This window comes from Nannospalax galili, unplaced genomic scaffold (assembly GCF_000622305.1).
Source record: "Nannospalax galili isolate Female #2095 unplaced genomic scaffold, S.galili_v1.0 scaffold957, whole genome shotgun sequence".
NCBI lineage: Eukaryota > Metazoa > Chordata > Mammalia > Rodentia > Spalacidae > Nannospalax > Nannospalax galili.
The window spans coordinates 39,558-56,314 of record NW_008340047.1 but is presented as its reverse complement, the minus strand read 5'-3'; the positions used below and the strand labels follow the sequence as shown (position 1 = coordinate 56,314).

The 16,757-nt window shown below is 45.5% G+C and overlaps 1 protein-coding gene across 5 annotated transcripts in view; it reads right to left on the bottom strand.

The window, feature by feature from the left end:
• Prss54 (serine protease 54) overlaps nucleotides 1-16,757 on the bottom strand; it is a 61,547-nt gene that overhangs the window by 10,219 nt on the left and 34,571 nt on the right. Inside the window, exons 1-5 of one of the 5 annotated variants that reach the window (XM_029564388.1) lie at nucleotides 12,489-13,081; nucleotides 6,797-7,009; nucleotides 6,574-6,668; nucleotides 2,813-2,878; nucleotides 2,310-2,481 (exon numbers count right to left, since the gene is read on the bottom strand). In XM_029564388.1, the coding sequence (XP_029420248.1) occupies nucleotides 2,310-2,481; nucleotides 2,813-2,878; nucleotides 6,574-6,634 (299 nt within the window). In that variant the 5' untranslated portion in view covers nucleotides 6,635-6,668; nucleotides 6,797-7,009; nucleotides 12,489-13,081. Of the gene's footprint in view, nucleotides 1-1,117; nucleotides 1,290-2,309; nucleotides 2,482-2,812; nucleotides 2,879-6,573; nucleotides 6,669-6,796; nucleotides 7,010-12,488; nucleotides 13,082-16,757 lie in introns of those variants that run through there. The other 4 variants (XM_029564387.1, XM_029564389.1, XM_029564390.1 and 1 more) reach the window with 4 other exon arrangements.

Sequence of the window (16,757 nt, the reverse complement as noted above, 5' to 3'; positions counted from 1 at the left end):
TGGGCTGTCAACCAATCTGGCATTTAGGTAGAGATCTAAATTCTGGTCCTCTTCCTTATGCAGGAAGCACTTTAACCACTGAGCCATCCCCTCAGCCCCAACAGGACTAACGTCCTTTAAAGAGAAGAGACACTAGGAGTACCTGCACACAGAGAAGATGATACATGAAGACATAAAAGATCGCTGCCTGTAAGCCTGGGAGGAAAGAAGTGCTCTGACACTTCCATCTTGAGCTTTCCCTTGGTTGAACCACCCACCTAGTCTATGATATTTTGTTATGGAAATATGAGCTGATTGGGGTGGGGGACTCTCTCTGTGAAAAATCATTAAGAATCAGGACTGGAGAGATGGCTCAGCAGTTAAAAACACTGACTGTTCTTGCAGAAGATATGGGTTTGAATCCCAGCACCCACATGGCAGCTAACAACCATCCATAATGCCAGTTCCAGGGGATCTGACAGCCTCTTCTGTCCTTCGTGGGCATTGCACAACACAGGTGCACTTACATACATGCAGGCAATACATACATACACATAAAATAAAAATAAAGAAAAAAATAAGAATCAATACAGCTAGACCTATGGATATATACACATCCATGAACATGTTAAATATTTAAGGAAAACACTCAAGAAATTGATGACAAGACATGGCACAAGGCAGAAACTAGTGACTGAGAGGTAGACAGAGGAGATATTTTCACTGCGTATCTTTGCTTCCTCATGAGTATTCACCTTTATAGTATTTTTCAATTAAAAGTACTAATTCTGACTGATGGGAGGGTTGAGGGTGGAAAAAGGGAGGGTAATGAGAGAGATGAACACAGGCAAAGTACAATGATATACATGTTGAAAATGCCACAGTGAAGCCCAGTACTTTGTGTGCTAACCAAAATAATAAAGTATGAAAAATACATAAAGCATATATTAAAAAGTCCACAGAAGCAACAGAATATTCTATCAGTAGTCTCTATTATAATTTCTTTGGACAATTAAACTAATTCTACTTTCAGGCTGGGGAGACAGCTCAGCGAATAAAGCACTTGCCATGCAAGTGTGAAGACCGGGGTTTAGATCCCTAGTACCCACATAAAAGCTGAGTGGATCTGGCAACGCACCTGTAATCCCAGCCCTCAGGAGGCAGAGACAAGGGATCCCCTGGCCCAGTAGGCTAGCTAAGGTAGCTGAATCAGTGAGTTCCAGGTTCAGTGAGAGACTGCCTCAGGAAATATAGTGCAGGGAGATGCCTGATGTCAGTCTCTGGCCTCCACATGCATCCAGACACACATGCACCTGCACATGAGAACCCATACACATGCATGAACATCACTTACATATACACATATGAATTCTATTTTCCCCTTCCATTACATATGTTATTTATATAGTACAGATTACATTCCACTAATATTCTATGCATAATAAGAGATTGTGCTCCAATATATTATCTGTAATATTGGACATTTGTTTCTTGTTCTGTTTTGTTTTAAGATGAGTCGCATGCAGCCCAGGCTGGTCTCAAACTCAATATATAGCTAAGGATGACCTTGGACTCCTGAGCCTCCTGCTGCCACCTTCCGAGTGCTACGATCACAAGCCTGTGCCACCACACCCAGCCTTAGGCATTTACTTTCTGGCATTCTGTGTATAATTAGCCATCCTATGAACAGCTTTGTACATAAAACCTTCCCAGTGGTTAAAATTATATATTTATTGCTGATTCTCAATGGTAAACTCATTGGGTCTGAAGTGAGGTATTTTACAAATATTTAATTTAGAAATGTTTGCCAGAACATTTCCTTTAATCACGTTTATGATTTTCCTTGTTTATAGGAGTGCCTGCTTATGGCATATAATTTGGAGAATACAGAAAAGTTCAGTTAGCTAATAGAGATGATGTGTTCTGCACTCTCAGTGAAAAGCATTCAGAAGGCGTCTCTATTTCCTTCTTCTCCGTGGACTACTTCTATCTGAGGCTGTCACATTTGTGAGGCCCAAGGTAAGAGTCTTAGGGAAAAGGGCACCTCCTGACTCCCTTTACTTATTCCTGAAGGCCCTAGAAGAAAGGGTGGGCATCTCTGTGACACTGGCAAAATCACAAGTGTCCTTCCTAGATATGACAAAATGGCATTTTGCTTTTCATTTGAGCCACCCTGAGCAAAGGAACCTGAGCCACTGGTGACTGCTGGACTAGAGCACACCCAGAGCTAAGTACCTCCTGTCCTACAAGTCCCACCTGTTCCCAGGCCTGCAGACCATACCACCCACCCTGCCCCAGGGGGCACGTATGTCCATGGTCAGGGCACTAGCCTGTGCTGGAGGGCGGAGGCGATGCTGAGGATCCAGAACTTGCCGAGGATGCAGCCGAATGCCAGGTGGGTGTACTGTGTGTCCTGCAGCGACACTACCCAGGGGAACTCTGAAGGTCTGACCAGGTTCTCCTCTGACTGGTCCACAAGGTTGGCCTTCTGGATGCCACAACCTGCAGAGGGGGCATGGGCCTCATTGCAGGGCAAAGAGCTGGCCCTGTGGGCACCTCACCCCAGCCCTTGGAACCCCTCTTCTGCTGGCTCTGTCTTGTTGTGGCTGTCTCTACTGCCCTGCTGTTTTGCTCATCCTAGGGGATTTTCTTCCGCATAAAAGATATGGGGTGTCCAGCCCCAAATGGGACAGCTATGTCACACAGGGAACATTTTGTAAGAAGGGGCCAAAAGATTGCTAAGAGCCTGAAGCCCAATGACTGCTGTGTGATAGTTCTGGACAGGACAGGAATGTTGCTCCCACAAACTCATAATATGGTTGTCTGCACAAACCTGCCAAGACCACACCAGTGGACAGGCCACCACGGATGGAAGGCATTTCCACTCCCACATGAAGAGCTAAGGGCAGACAGAGAACCAGTTTTTTGTTTTTGTTTTGTTTTGTCTTCAGGGACAAGACCCCAATCCTAAGCAGTCAGCAAATAAAGGCAACACTAATCAGACTCAGTAAGTTGTGTGTGTAACAAAAAGAAATATAAAAGAGGCCATGAATTCAGGAGGGAGTAACTGGGGGGACACGGAAGGAGTTGAAAAGCGGGGAGGGGAGTGGAAATAATGCAGATACAGTGTGTTCTCATGTATGAAATCTTCAAATCCAAAAAGAAAATTTCAAGATGCTCAGTGGCATCTTTGAACCTGAAAGTCAGAGACTATTAGACTATGACCCTTCTGTGCTATTGACACTTCCAGGCTGAGCTCAGCACGACATGCTAGGACATGTCGGGCATTTTTTTCTCTGCAAGGTGTCCTCTGAGACCTGAGGGCATTCTCTAGGCCTTTTCTTTGAGGGAAAAGTTGTTACTTGCTTTCCCAACTCTCCTTCTCTCACAAGTGTATGGAGCAGATTTTCCAGACCCATGACATCATCATTCTGACAGCCAACCATATGTGTGAACTTGTATGTTCTTGGGTTTTAACTTTTTCTCATTTAATTTCTACTGTTAAATATGAAAGATAAAGCTCATGCTGGTGAGTTTTAACTGACAACTTGACCCGACCTGGAATTACTTGAGAAGAGAAGTCTTTCATGAGAAATTATCACAATCAGATAGGCTTGTGGGCTATTAATTGATATAGGAAGACCCAACCCACTGTGGGTAGCACCATTCCCTAGACAGGGGGTTTTGAACTATCTATGAGTGAAGAAAGTACCAGGCACACAGGACGTGGACGTGGAGGCAGGTGGATCTCTGAGTTTGAGGCCAGCCTATTCTACATAGTGAGCTCCAGGCCTGCTAGGGCTATGCAGTGAGAGCCTATCAAAAAGAGAGGGGTGTGAAGAAAGCTAGGTGAGCAAACAGGCAGGCAGCAAGGGTGCATTCATTTCCCTTTGCTCTTGACTGTGGCTGTGATGTGACTAGCTGCCTTGACTTCCCCTCAGTGATGGCTGATACCTGGGATTGTAAACCAAGTAAACCTTTCCTCCTCTATGCTGTTTTTGGTCAGGGTGTTTTATCACAGGAACAGAAATGAAACTAGGACAAAGCCCCCTAAACGAAAACTGTTTGGGGTCCACAATGACTTTGTTTTAGACAGGGACTCACTGTGTGGCCCTGGCTGGCTTGGAACTTGCTATGTAGACCAGATTGGTCTTGAACTCAGAAATTTGCCTGCCTCTGACTCTCAAGTGCTGGTAAATGAATGAGAAGAATTTTATGTGTCAATTAAAAAGCTTAAAAATAGGGAGGCAGAGGCAGGCGGATCTCTGTCAGTTCGAGGCCAGCTTGGTCTACATAGTGAGTTCCAAGGCAGCTAGGGCTACAGGGAGACCCTGTGTCAAAAAGACCTCCCCCCCAAAAAAAACTTAAAAATAAAACACACTTGGTGAAGGGGGTGGTGGAGAGAAGGGAGGGGGAGGAACAGAAGGAGGGAGGAGAGAAAGAAGGATAAGGGAGGGAAGGAAAGATAAAGCAAGACTTTGAAGGCATCCTTCACAAAAAGATGGTGACTCCATGAGCTGCTTTGCTCTCTCAAGCTGCTGACTCCCTCCACTGCTCTGTGTCCTCCCTCACTGGTTGATATGGTCTGTTCTGATGAGTTCTTGTGTCCACACGACTCATTCCCAGCTCCTTATAGAGCTGAGGTGCCTGTCTCCTGCTCATGCCCAAGCAGAGTCAAGCGCAGAGATTCTCTACTTTGAAGGCACATTACTTATACCAGAATCTCTGGAAGCTGCATTTGCTAAACATACCCCGGGGTTTACCTTAATGTGTATTTGGGAAGAGCCTGGATGCACAGTACAAAGTGCGGTTAGTCTCAGCATGCTGCGAGACCTCAAGTAAAGCTACTACACCTCTCTTTTTCCTCTTTTGAAATCTGGAGGCGAAGTCTTAGACTTGCACAGCCCTTGGGGTTATGGTAAGATCACAGAGTAAGATTATACGGAGATGCTTTACAACCTATATCCATGAAGATGACAGTGCTAAGCCCTAGGGGCAGAATGAGCAATTCTGCTTCCCAAAAATGCAAACTACTGCTCAGCTTGCTCTTACAAATCCCAAATTGCAAGCGCTCAATGCCTTGTTTCTCTGTGTTGGTACCCTTGGGTCTTGGGTGTCATGTGATAGGCACCACAGCAGACTGTATGCACTGGACTACTGGTGAACACTATACACTATCTCAGCCACACAGCCCTGCCAGGCACTGGGCTGGGGACTGAGATGCAAGGATGGACTTGGAGAGTCTGTCACAGTGACATGTGAATGACTGATGGCCGTGCAGATGCTATGACCCAGTGGATGTACCTTCAGAAGAAGAGTCATGAAGCCTAGAAGGGCTTCCTCTGGTGGTGAGTTTGGATGTCAGCAGCAAAGACAGTTTCCAAATCATGATACCAGAGCCCATTGTCCCCTAAATTGCCATCATTAAAAAACCCAGAGCAGACCAGGAGTGGTGGCACATGCCTTTAATCCCAGCACTCAGGAGGCAGAGGCAGACGAATCTTTGGGAGTTCAAGGCCAGCCTGGTCTATATAGTGAGTTCCAGGCCAGCTGGGACTATAGGGAGACCCTGTCTCAAAAAGACATAAAAATAAAAATAGAACCCAGAGGACAGCTCCACCTCTCCATTGTGGGGCATTTTGAGACCAAAGACCAAATCCCCATCCACAGCCCCTTATAGATTTTGCTAGAAAGGTGATGAGGACACTAACTGTTTTAAAAACACTGGTGGTTCTTTGTCTGTGGTCTGATTTTTCTCTAGGGACACATACAGAATATGAGGTATTAACCAATCCTGGCTAACCCAGGACTCTCCATGTGTGTGTCCAATACTGCTTTTTCCAAAGTTCCACTTGGACGCTGGGGAAGTATCTCAATGGTAGAGTCTTGTGTAGAGTCCCTACCACATGTATGTTCCATCTCCAGGGCTGCAATGAGGAAATCTGGTCCATAGATGAAGTGCTTTCTCTGGGTCTCAGCTATGGCTTAAAGGGAGAGGGGCCCTTTCTGTGTTTTCTGTGTTTTTGGTCCTCTTGGCAGGCCAGTGGAAGAGGCTGAGGAAGCTGTGGGATTTTTGCACACTGTGTATGCGTGCATGAATGTGTGTGTGTTCACTTACCTCCCATCTCACTGCCAGGATGGCAGCAAGGCAGACAGAGTCTGTTTGAGTCAGCTGTCTACTCTTCACCTGACTTTTCCTATCAGCCTAGAGGCCAGGGAGGATGGGACCACAGCAGCCACTTCTGCCACTTGAGAAAACTATCCTGGGATCAGGGTCACCATTTGCAGAGCAGAAATGTACCCTAGTCTCTCATTGACACCTCCGCCCAACAGGCCATTGTTGTGGCCTAAGGCTGATTTTGCTAACTGCCTCCTACCTTAGAATTAGCCCTGACCTCAGGCAGCAGTATCCCATATCTGTGCCTCCCACATTCCCTGTGTTGCCTGGTTTCTTGTCACCAACACATCATCTGCCTTCCTAAGTCCCTCTCTTGACACTAAGGGCCACTTCATTTTCCTGGAACCGCCCCCCAACCCCCGACACTGGGCTGCACATGCCACTGAAAGGCCCAGGGAAGGGAACCACACACTCACCAGTAGATGATGAGTGGGACACACACAGCAGTACCAGCAGTGTCCCTCTCATCTCTGCCATCACCAGAGAGAAGCACAGCGAGCACCACGGGCAGCTGAGAAGACAGAAGACTGGAGACTCCATCACCTTCCCACACCAGCTCCTCTGCCTCCAAAGGGGTGATTCCCAGCATAGGAGCCTGTTCCTCCACAGTCATCAAGATCCCAAATGCGAGAAACTGACCTGTCACATCCCAGCTCTGTGCAGAAACAGGCAGGAAGCAGCTCTCTGGGTCCAACGCTCAGCTAGCAGTTTGTGAGATGGCCCAAGGAGAGAAGGTAGCCTGCTTTTTCCAGTTTTCTTCTCAAAGCAGCCTAGGGCCCTGGATTTTCTAGAAAGTTGGTTCTTTAAAGAGGGTTGTTTTTTGACTCGTGGAATTCAACCCTTGCTTTAACTCTATAGCCATAAAATATTAATGGAAGAAGAGACAGTGTTTTGGTGGGAGTGCCCCCAGAGCTTGGTGTCTCTGCTGTGATTCTGCCCCTCCTATTAAAACTCCGCTGGATTAAGGAGCTGGAGAGATTACCAAGTGGTTAAGGCAATTGATTACTCTTGCGGAAGACCTGAGTTCTGTTCCCAGTGCCTGCTTCTGGTGGCTCGCAATCACTTGTAACTCCAGCTCCAAGGGGAGGCAAGGCCTTTGGCCTCTGTGGGCACCTGCATTCACATGCACATACCTCACTCACATACATACATCTAATTAAAAACAATACAAATGAAAACTAGGCTGGATTAAATCATGCTGGGATGTCTTTTTCACTAGGAACAGAGGAACAGTCCCAGTGCTTAGCTCAGTCCATTCCTATAACCACCCTACGACACAGATACTCTCATAATACTTTTTTTTTTGTCTTTTTGAGACAAGGTCTCCCTGTAGCCCTAGCTGGCCTGGAACTCGCTATGTAGACCAGGCTGGCCTTGAACTCACAGAGATCCATCTGCCTCTGCCTCCCCAGTGCTGGGATTAAAGGCGTGCACCACCACACCCAGCACTCATAATTCCATTTTACAAACCCAGAAACTGATACTCAGAGGCACAAGGTCACATAGCAACTAAGTGGTGAAGATGGAATGTGAGCTCAAAGCTCTCTGAACCCTAAGCCCGTGGGGGCTTCACCCCACATCATACCTAACCAGGCCAACATCTTGGCCTTAAACCATGTGCCATGACCTAAGGAAGTCATGTGCACAATTCTAAGTCACCATGTTTCCCTCATGACATCAGATGGGTTTTTTTTTTGGGTCCCCAGGATGGTCCTCAGAGTTCTTCCATAAACTGCTCCCATTAAAGGAGAATGAACTCACTGTGTTGCTTTATGCAGCAGAGCTCTACAGTAGAGTTTCTTCTATGCCTTGGAAAGAATGTTCCATTGTGGTGTCATGGTTACTATGGCATCTCTCAGCAGACATCTTAACATGGAGACTTAGGAGGAGCTAGGATAAAACACCTGATTTTACCTGGCCTTAGCAGGGCTCTTCTGGAAGGTACTTTCCTAGTCTGGCTAAGAAGATATCCCTCTGGTAGATGTCAGAGTTCTTTTAGTTGTAGCATGGCTGTCTCCAGTTCAACACCACTCTACATCTATACAAGTTGCCCGGCAGGATGGGCTTGGAATATTCAGTCCCTGTCAGCATTCCTGCTCTGACTTCTTTGAGGCTGAGCCTAGTTTTCTTCCCTAATGCTCTTAAGCTAAACTCCTGGCCAGGTTCTAGAAAACCATAGGGCCAGATGGAATCTGCTCTCCAGGAGCTGAGAGCACCTTTAGTTTCAGCACAAGGAGAAGCAAGTTGGCAATGTTGTGGTAAGATGTAACTGTGGAACTGGAGAAGGCTCCCGGGCTCCTGCACACGTGCACATCTCCCTCCCCGCCCCAGACACACACACAGAGACACATTTTTTTAAAAATAATCTTTAAAGGCCAGGTGTGGTGGTGCATGCTTTTAATCCTAGCACTTGGGAGACAGAGGCAGGCAGATCGCTGAATTCAAGACCAGCCTGGTCTACACAGTCCCAGGACAGCTGGAGCTACAGAAAGACCCTGTCTCAAAAAGACCCCCCCAAAAAAATTCTTTAAAGAAAACTAAGCAGTGCAGTAGGCAGACAGAGGCTAAAGTGAGACTTTGAGGATTGTACCTCTACTCCCTACCCCAACCCTCACCTCTGCTTAACACATGAGTGGCAACCCCAGGCCCCAAGGATAACTCTTAATATAGTTTGATTCTTGAGCTGTATATTTATATTTAAAGTTAACCTGAAAAAGTTTACACACAACAAACATTAAGTCTGGGGGGAAAGTAAACAAAGGACCATAGGTGAATTAAAATGAAAAATACTCTTTCAATATAGTGTTCCTCAAAGTGTAGAGTGTACACAGCTGAAGTTTAAATTGCCTACAGTAGCACTGGTTCAAGTGGAATTTACAGACTTCAACCTGACCTGATTCAGAGCGTGTCTATGTCAGGAGAATATGCATTTCAGGGAAACTCCAAACTAGCAAAGCTGGAGGCCTGTTTTAGTGAGAGTGCCTTAGATCTCCGCTGAACTTCCAGAAAGCTTGTTTGACCTGTGGCTGCTTAGTATCTTGACTTCATCAGTTTTCAGATATATGTTTTTTGTTTTTTTTTTGGTGCCGAGTATGAAATTGAGGCCTTTATGCATTCTAGATGCTAGGCAAGTATTCTGCCACTGATCTTCATTCCTGCCTGGATTTTAGAATATTTAGTTGCTGTGGTAGAAAATACAGCACTGTATTTAGTGATGTGATATGAAGGTGTGGGCATGATGATCCTCTCACATACAGCAGCTGTATACTTTTCCCAGTTCATCTCCCTGTGTAGGGATGACTTACATGTGGACAGACTTTGGACTAATGGCTTTTACTTAACCTTGTGTTTGTAATACAAACAAGCTCACTGAGCCATGTGCTCTTGAGACCTGGGCACCTGACCTTGATCCTTCTGGACCCCACTTTCCCCTCCACCCAAGACGATCATTGAATGTGGTTGTGCATATCAGAATGCCGGAAGCAGCATTCTCATATTTTTCATGTTCATTCATATGCTGTCCTCATTGAAGACAGAATAACTGAGTATGCTTGACACTGTGTATTAGATAGGCCTCAGGATCAAAGGGCAAGATTCTCTGATAAGAGTGGATCCACGCTTGTGGCTCCCCAGTTGATGCTGGAGATACTCTTTGAATAAAACTAAGAGTGAAGCCCAGCTAAGGAGCACAGTTCCATGAGAATTCTGAAGGAGTAAACTCCTGGGGTTTGGACCCGCTCTTTTTTTGGTCTTTTTGAGCCAGAGTCTCCCTGTAGCCCCAGCTGGCCTAGAACTCACTAGACCAGGCTTGGCCTTGAATTCACAGAGATCTGCCTGCCTCTGCCTCCTCTGCTGGGATTAAAGGTGTGTGCCACCACGCCTGAATGGATCCACTCTTGACTACTGAAACTTAATTGAAACTTAATGCAAAGAATCAGGCTGTTATTTATTCAGGTACAACCGTAATGTGGCTTTAGTAATGCCACATCCCTAGTATGGAATCCATGGGATCATTCCAAGGTGTACATGTATTATGCAAAATTAGATCAAGTTTAGGGGTATTGAGTGTGAGTTCTTCCTGAGGAGGAAAGTATATAATGTATAATGTGATCAGGTTGTTAATAGTTGTGAATTTCTATTACAGGCTAACTATGGCAGGCTGGTGAGAAGGTTCAGGAGGTTAAGGCACTTGCTGCCAAATCTGACAATCTGAGTTCTATCCCCAGAACCCACGTAAAGGTGAAAGGAGTCAATTCCTGCAAGGTGTCCTCTGACCACGTGTGCTGAGGCATGTGCACCCACATGTACACATATACGTAACAAATATATATTTGAAAATCACTTATAACTGGGCATGGTGACCTACTTGGAAGGCAGAGGCAGGCATATCACTCTTTGAGGCCAGCTTGATCTACCTAATGAGTTCCAGGCCAGCTAGAGCTACATAGTGAAACTCAAAAAAAAAAAATTACTTCTACAGGTCAACTACCAACAAGCCTGATGACCTGGGATCCATGTGGTGAAAGTTGAGCACCAACTCCTACATTTGTTCTATGACCTCCACACATGCACCATAGTGCACACACCCTCCCTCCCCAAATAAATATAATTAGAAAGTTTTTTTTGTTTTGTTTTTGTTGTTTTTAATTTTGTATTTTTGAGACAGTGTTTTGCTGTATAGCCCAAGCTGGCCTTAGACTCATGTCTTCTTTCCTCAGCCTCCCAAGTGTTTGGTACTACAGGCTGGGGCCACCATACCGGGCTATTAAAATAATTTAAAAAGGATGACACACTTGTTCCATTCACTTGAGGACTGCATTTATATATGTGAACTCTTTGAAGTGTTGATGTATGTCATTATTAGCAAAGGTTTCTGACCTGACTTTTTTTTTTTTGTTTTTTAGGTCATCCTATGCTGATATGCTACATGATAAGGACAGAGTAAGTATAAAGGAAACCGTAATCTTTTTTCGGTCTCTTTGAGACAGGGTCTTCCTGTAGCCCCAGCTGGCCTGGAACTCACTATGTAGATCAGGCTGGCTTCGAACTCAGAGCTCCACCTGCCTCTGCCTCCTGAGTGCTAGGACTAAAGGTGTGTGTCACCACACCTGGCTATACCATAATCTTTTTTAAAAAATGACTTACTTATTTTTATTTATACAAGTACTTTGCTTGCCTGTATGGTATATGTGCAGTGCCTGTGGAGGCCAGAAGAGGGCGACAGAGTCACCATGTGGCTACTGGAAATCAAACCTAGGCCCTCTGGAAGAATAGCAAGTTCTCTTAACTCCTGAACCACTTCTCCAGCTTGGAAACCATAATCTTGATGTGCTAATTTGGAATCATGGATTACATGGAAGTCTGAAACTCCCCCAGGAATCAGGTTGTTCATTGATAATGAGCTGTATGGTGTAATAGAAACTCAGTTGGAATGCTGGGCTCTGCCTCTGGCTGTGTTCCACAACCACCCACAGCTTTATTAAGATACAGTTAGCAAGGGCTGGGCAGGTGGCTCAGTTTAAAGTGCTTGCTATGCAAGCATGAGGACCTGAGTTCTGATTCCAAGCACTCAAGTAAAAGCCAGGCGTGTCAGTATGTGTCTGAAGCTTCAGCACTGGGGTGGCAGAGACAAGCAGATTGTAGGGGCTTGCTGGCCAGCTGTCCAGTCTAGACGAACCAGTGCACCTAAGATTCATTGAGAGACCCTGTCTTACATACCGTAAAGAATGATGAAGATTCTAGCTTTGGCTTTTGCATATGCACACATGAGAGGACACAACCCTAACACATGTGCACATTAATATATCACACACACAAGATGGGATTGACAAATAAAAGTTGTGTATATTCATTGGTACAGTGTGATTTATTTATTTTTTTGTGAGGCAAGGTCTTCCTGTAGCCCCAGCTGGCCTGGAACTCACTATAGAAACCAGGCTAGCCTCAGACTCACAGAGACCTGCCTGCCTCTGCCTCCTAAGTGCTGGGATTAAAAGTGTGCAAGCCACCATGCCTGGCTGCTTCCCTACTTTTTATTAAACACCTGAGTGTCTTTACTGAGCTATCTGGGAAAAAGCAGTTCTGGTTTTTTTGACTAGTTCTGTAGCATAATGGGCTTGGCTTATTATTGGACTCTCATGATTATGAGCTATTCTGATTTTAATGTGACCTGCATAGGGTATCCTTGCCGTACCTTCCGAGTAAGTTGGCCACAGGGCATTCCATCCAATCAGCAAAGCCAGAAGGAAAATTCTCTCTTCCAGTGAACCTGCAATCTGTCATCAAATTCTACTGCTCTTCCAACCCCAAGTCACTGGTAAGCCTCACTTACCTATGTTGGACTCCTTGTTTCCTGCCTGTGTGGCAGCCCAAGGGTCAGTCTGACTATGTAACTTTTCTCCAGAGGAACAAGGGATGTAACTTAGTGGTAGAGTGCTTGCTCAGCATGTGGGAGCCCTGGGTTAGCTCTTCAGCTCCTCAAAAGGCCAAATATAGAGTATTGATGACTTTTATTTAAGCCTTAAGCTTCTCTCTTTTTCAGGTCTGTAGCTGAAGAAAAGCAGTTAACTTGATGAATAGCAGGGCGAAGAAAAACATTTCTCTTTTGCATAGAGCTGTGTGTGTGGACTGTTTTGTGTCTAGGAATGTGTGTGTGCACATGTGTGTGGCGAGGCACTAGACTGATGCTGGGTATATTCCTCTATTGTAAATTTCTCTATAGCTTCCTCAATTTTGAGGGCATTTCACTGAATTGGGTACTTATCGATTGGCTAGACTGTCTGACCAGTGAGCTCCAGGGATCCACCGATCTCCACAGCCACCCCCAACTCCCATGGGTTCCAAGCATACACTACCATTCCTGGCTGTTTGTTTTTGAGAGAGGGTCTCCCTGTAGCCTTAGCTGGCCTAGAACTCCTACATCTCGGCGTGATAAGAGTAAGAGGTAGGAATTGGCTAGGCAATTAGGGTAAAAAGACCCCGAAGAAATGTAGCCAGTTTCTTAGCTAAAAGTCAAAATGTCCTTGGGCCTGTTAGCAACATACTTTGTTCCAAAGGCCAAAAATTTCAAAAGTATTTGGGAGTTCGTATCTAATCCTTAAAAGATTTTAGGATTACCTCTTCAGAGGCGGGAATGTTGGGGGGGGGGGGGGGGGGATGGGTTTGGTCAAAACACCTTACATACATGTATGAAATTCTCAATAAAGTTTTTATAAAAATTAAAACCAGTTCTGCTAAAGAGAAAAAGAAAAGAAAAATAATAAATATTTTTTAAAAGACAAAAAAAAAAAAGAAAAAAAGAACTCCTACATCTCACAAATACCTGCCAGCTCTGCCTCCCGAGTGCTGGGATTAAAGGCATGCAACCACCATGCCTGGCTTCTATGCCAGGCTTTTTATATGGGTGTTGGGAATCAAACTCATGTCCTCAAGCTTGTGTGGCAGGCACTTTACCTACTGAGCTATCTCCCCAGCCCCTAAACCTTTTTTAAAAAATTTAGTATTTTTATTTTATGTGTATAAGTGTACTGCCTGCATGTATGTGAGTGCACCTGTATCACGCAATGCCTGTGGAGGTCAGAGGAAGGTGTCGGATCCCCTGGAACTGGAGTTATTGATGGTTGTTAGTTACCATGTAGGTGCTGGGATTCAAGCCTTGGTCCTCTGTAAGAGCAGTCAGTGCTCTTAACTGCTGAGCCATCTCTCCAGTGCCCCGCCCCCCAAGCCTTTTTTTAAAAAAGATTTTATTTTTATTTTAAATTATATGTGTAGCCAGGCACGGTGGCGCACGCCTCTAGTCCCAACACTTGGGAGGCAGAGGCAGGCGGATCTTTGTGAGTTCAAGGCCAGCCTGGTTTACATAGTGAGTTCCAGGCCAGCTGGGGCTGCAGGGAGACCCTGTCTCAAAAAGACCAAAAAAAAAAAAAAAAAAAAAGATGTGTATGTATGTGTGCCTGTGTGTAGGTATGTACATGTGAGTACAGTGCCCATGATGACCAGAAGAGAGCATCAGATCCCTTAGAGCTAGAGTTTAAGAGGCAATTGTGAACCACCTCAATATGGGTGCTGGGACTCTGACTCAGGTTCTCCACAAGAGTAGAATATGCTTTAAACCCATGAGTCATCTATCCAGTCCCAAGCCTTGCATTTGTTTTGTTTTGTTTTTTGAGACAGGTTCTCCCTGTAGCCCCAGCTGTTCTAGAACTCACTATGTAGACCAGGCCGGCCTTGAACTCACAGACATCCGCCTGCCTCTGCTTCCTTAGCGCAGGGGTTAAAGGCGTGTGCCATCACGCCTGGCAATTTTATCATTTTTAAATTTTTCTTTTTTTGGTCTTTTTGATACAGGGTCTCCCTGTAGCCCCAGCTGACTTGGAACTCACTATGTAGACTAGGTTGGCCTTGAACTCATAGAGATCTACCTGCCTCTGCTTCTGCCTCCCCGCGTACTGTGATTACAGGTGTGAGCTACCTTGCCCGGCTATTATTTTAAAAATTTTCATGCGTATGAGCATATTGCCTGCATGTATGTCAATGCATCTGTGTTGTATGCTGCCCGAGGAGGTCAAAAGAGTCAGATTCCCCCAGCACTGAAGTTACATATGGACATGGGTTGTTAGCTGCCATGTGGACGCTGGGAATCAGATCTGGGTCCTCTGTAAGAGTAGCCAGTGCTCTCTTAGCCTCCTGCATTTTGTTGTTTTAGGACACTTAGCTTATAAAATGCCTCATCCCTTCTCTGGGGCTAGCTCAGTTGATAAGAGTCCTTGCCTAATATACATGAAGCAGTCTGTGCTGTGGCACCTTATAAATCAGCTGTGGTGGTACCTGCTGAGAGGAACCTGCCTACAGGAAGGAACACTTTCTCCTTGTTCCTACCTGCCAATCACCCTCTTGTGTCTCTATTGGCTCACTATACTTAACAGCTGGAAAGAGGACAATCATTTGTAGAACTCTGGCCCTCTATCTCTAAACAGAAATCAGAAGTGTGGAAAAGAGGAACTTGATTAATACAGGGCAAGAGGCTGACCCCTGTCATCTTGGAGTCTTGCAGTACCTGTCTAGCTTAGCTGGCAAGTGCTGTTCACTAGGGACTGAGAAGAACATAGGGTCCTGACCTAAACTGGTGCTGCCAACCATGATTCCAGGTCTATAAATCACTTTTCCACTTGTTTATGGTATGTGATATGACAGCTATTTTTCTTTTTCTCTTAGAATATAAAATATTACCAGGGTATCCGGGCTGCTGTGAGCAGAGTGAAAGACAGGGGCCATAAGGCCTGGTTGTTGACACTGGCACTGGCACAGGACTTTGTCAATGATGGCATTGACTGCAGGTGCTGACTTCTGCTATGCTATCGAGGTGAGCTATACTGTTTGTCTTATGCCTTGTGTGTGAAGGCCCTGCAGTATTGAATTTTCCCTGTCCCTTGACAAACATTGGAGTGATTGCTCCATGCCAAGCACACAACCAAGCTCTCTGTACATAGAGATGAACCAGACAAAATTTCTTTCCCCAGAAGCTTGTTTTCTGCTCTGACTGAAACAGTGGCTCTTAGATTTGGCTCTGTGTCAGATTCACTGAGGAGCTTTAAAAAATAGTGATGCCTCTGCTGTGCTCTGAGATTTCAATAAAAATTTTTGCTGGGGATGTAGCTCAGATGGTAGAGTCTCAACCCAGTGTGTAGGAGGACCTGGGTTCTGTCCCCAGCACCATATAAACTTGGGTGATGGCACATAGGCCGGCACTCCAGAGATAGAAATGGGGATTAGGGGTTCAAGGTCATCCTGGACTTCAGACAGGTCCTGCCTAACCTCAGCTACCAGAGACAAACAACAAAAACAGTATCAATGTTTTGACTTTTGGCTTTTTTTGGGGGGTATCCTATAGCCCCAGCTGGCCTGGAACTAGGTATGTAGACCTGGCTGGCCTCGATAATGAGATCCACCTGTCTCTGCCTTCCAAGTGTAGGGAATAAGGGTGTGCACCACTATGCCCAACTCCAATTTAATTAATTAATTTTTTAATGTTTGGTCTTTTTGAGACAGGTCTCCTATAGCCACAGAAGGCCTGGAACTCACTCTGTAGACCAGGCTGGCCTTGAACTCACAAAGATCTGCCTATCTCTGCCTCCCAAGTGATGGGATTAAAGACATGCACCATCTCGTCCAGCCCGATTTAGTTTTTTTAAAACATTTGGTTGGTTGGTTGGTTTTTTGAGATAGGGTCTCCTTGTAGCTCTAGCTAGCCTGGAACTATGTAGACCAGGTAGGCTAATCCCCCTACCTCTGCCTCCTGAGTGTGCCACCATACTTGGACTGCAAGTTTTTGAAAACTTTTTATTTTTATGTGTATGAGTGTTTTGCCTGCTTGTATGCAAAGTGCACCTGTGTCGTGCAATGCCCAAGGAGGCAAGAAGAGGGCGTTGGATCCCCTGGAACTGGAGTTAACAGACGGTTGGTTGTTAAATACCATGTGGGTGCTGGGAATCGATCCAGTGCTCTTAACCACTGAGTGATCGCTCCAGGTGCGTGCACGCGCGCGCGCGCGCGCGCACACACACACACACACACACACACACACACACAGAATTTACTTTTT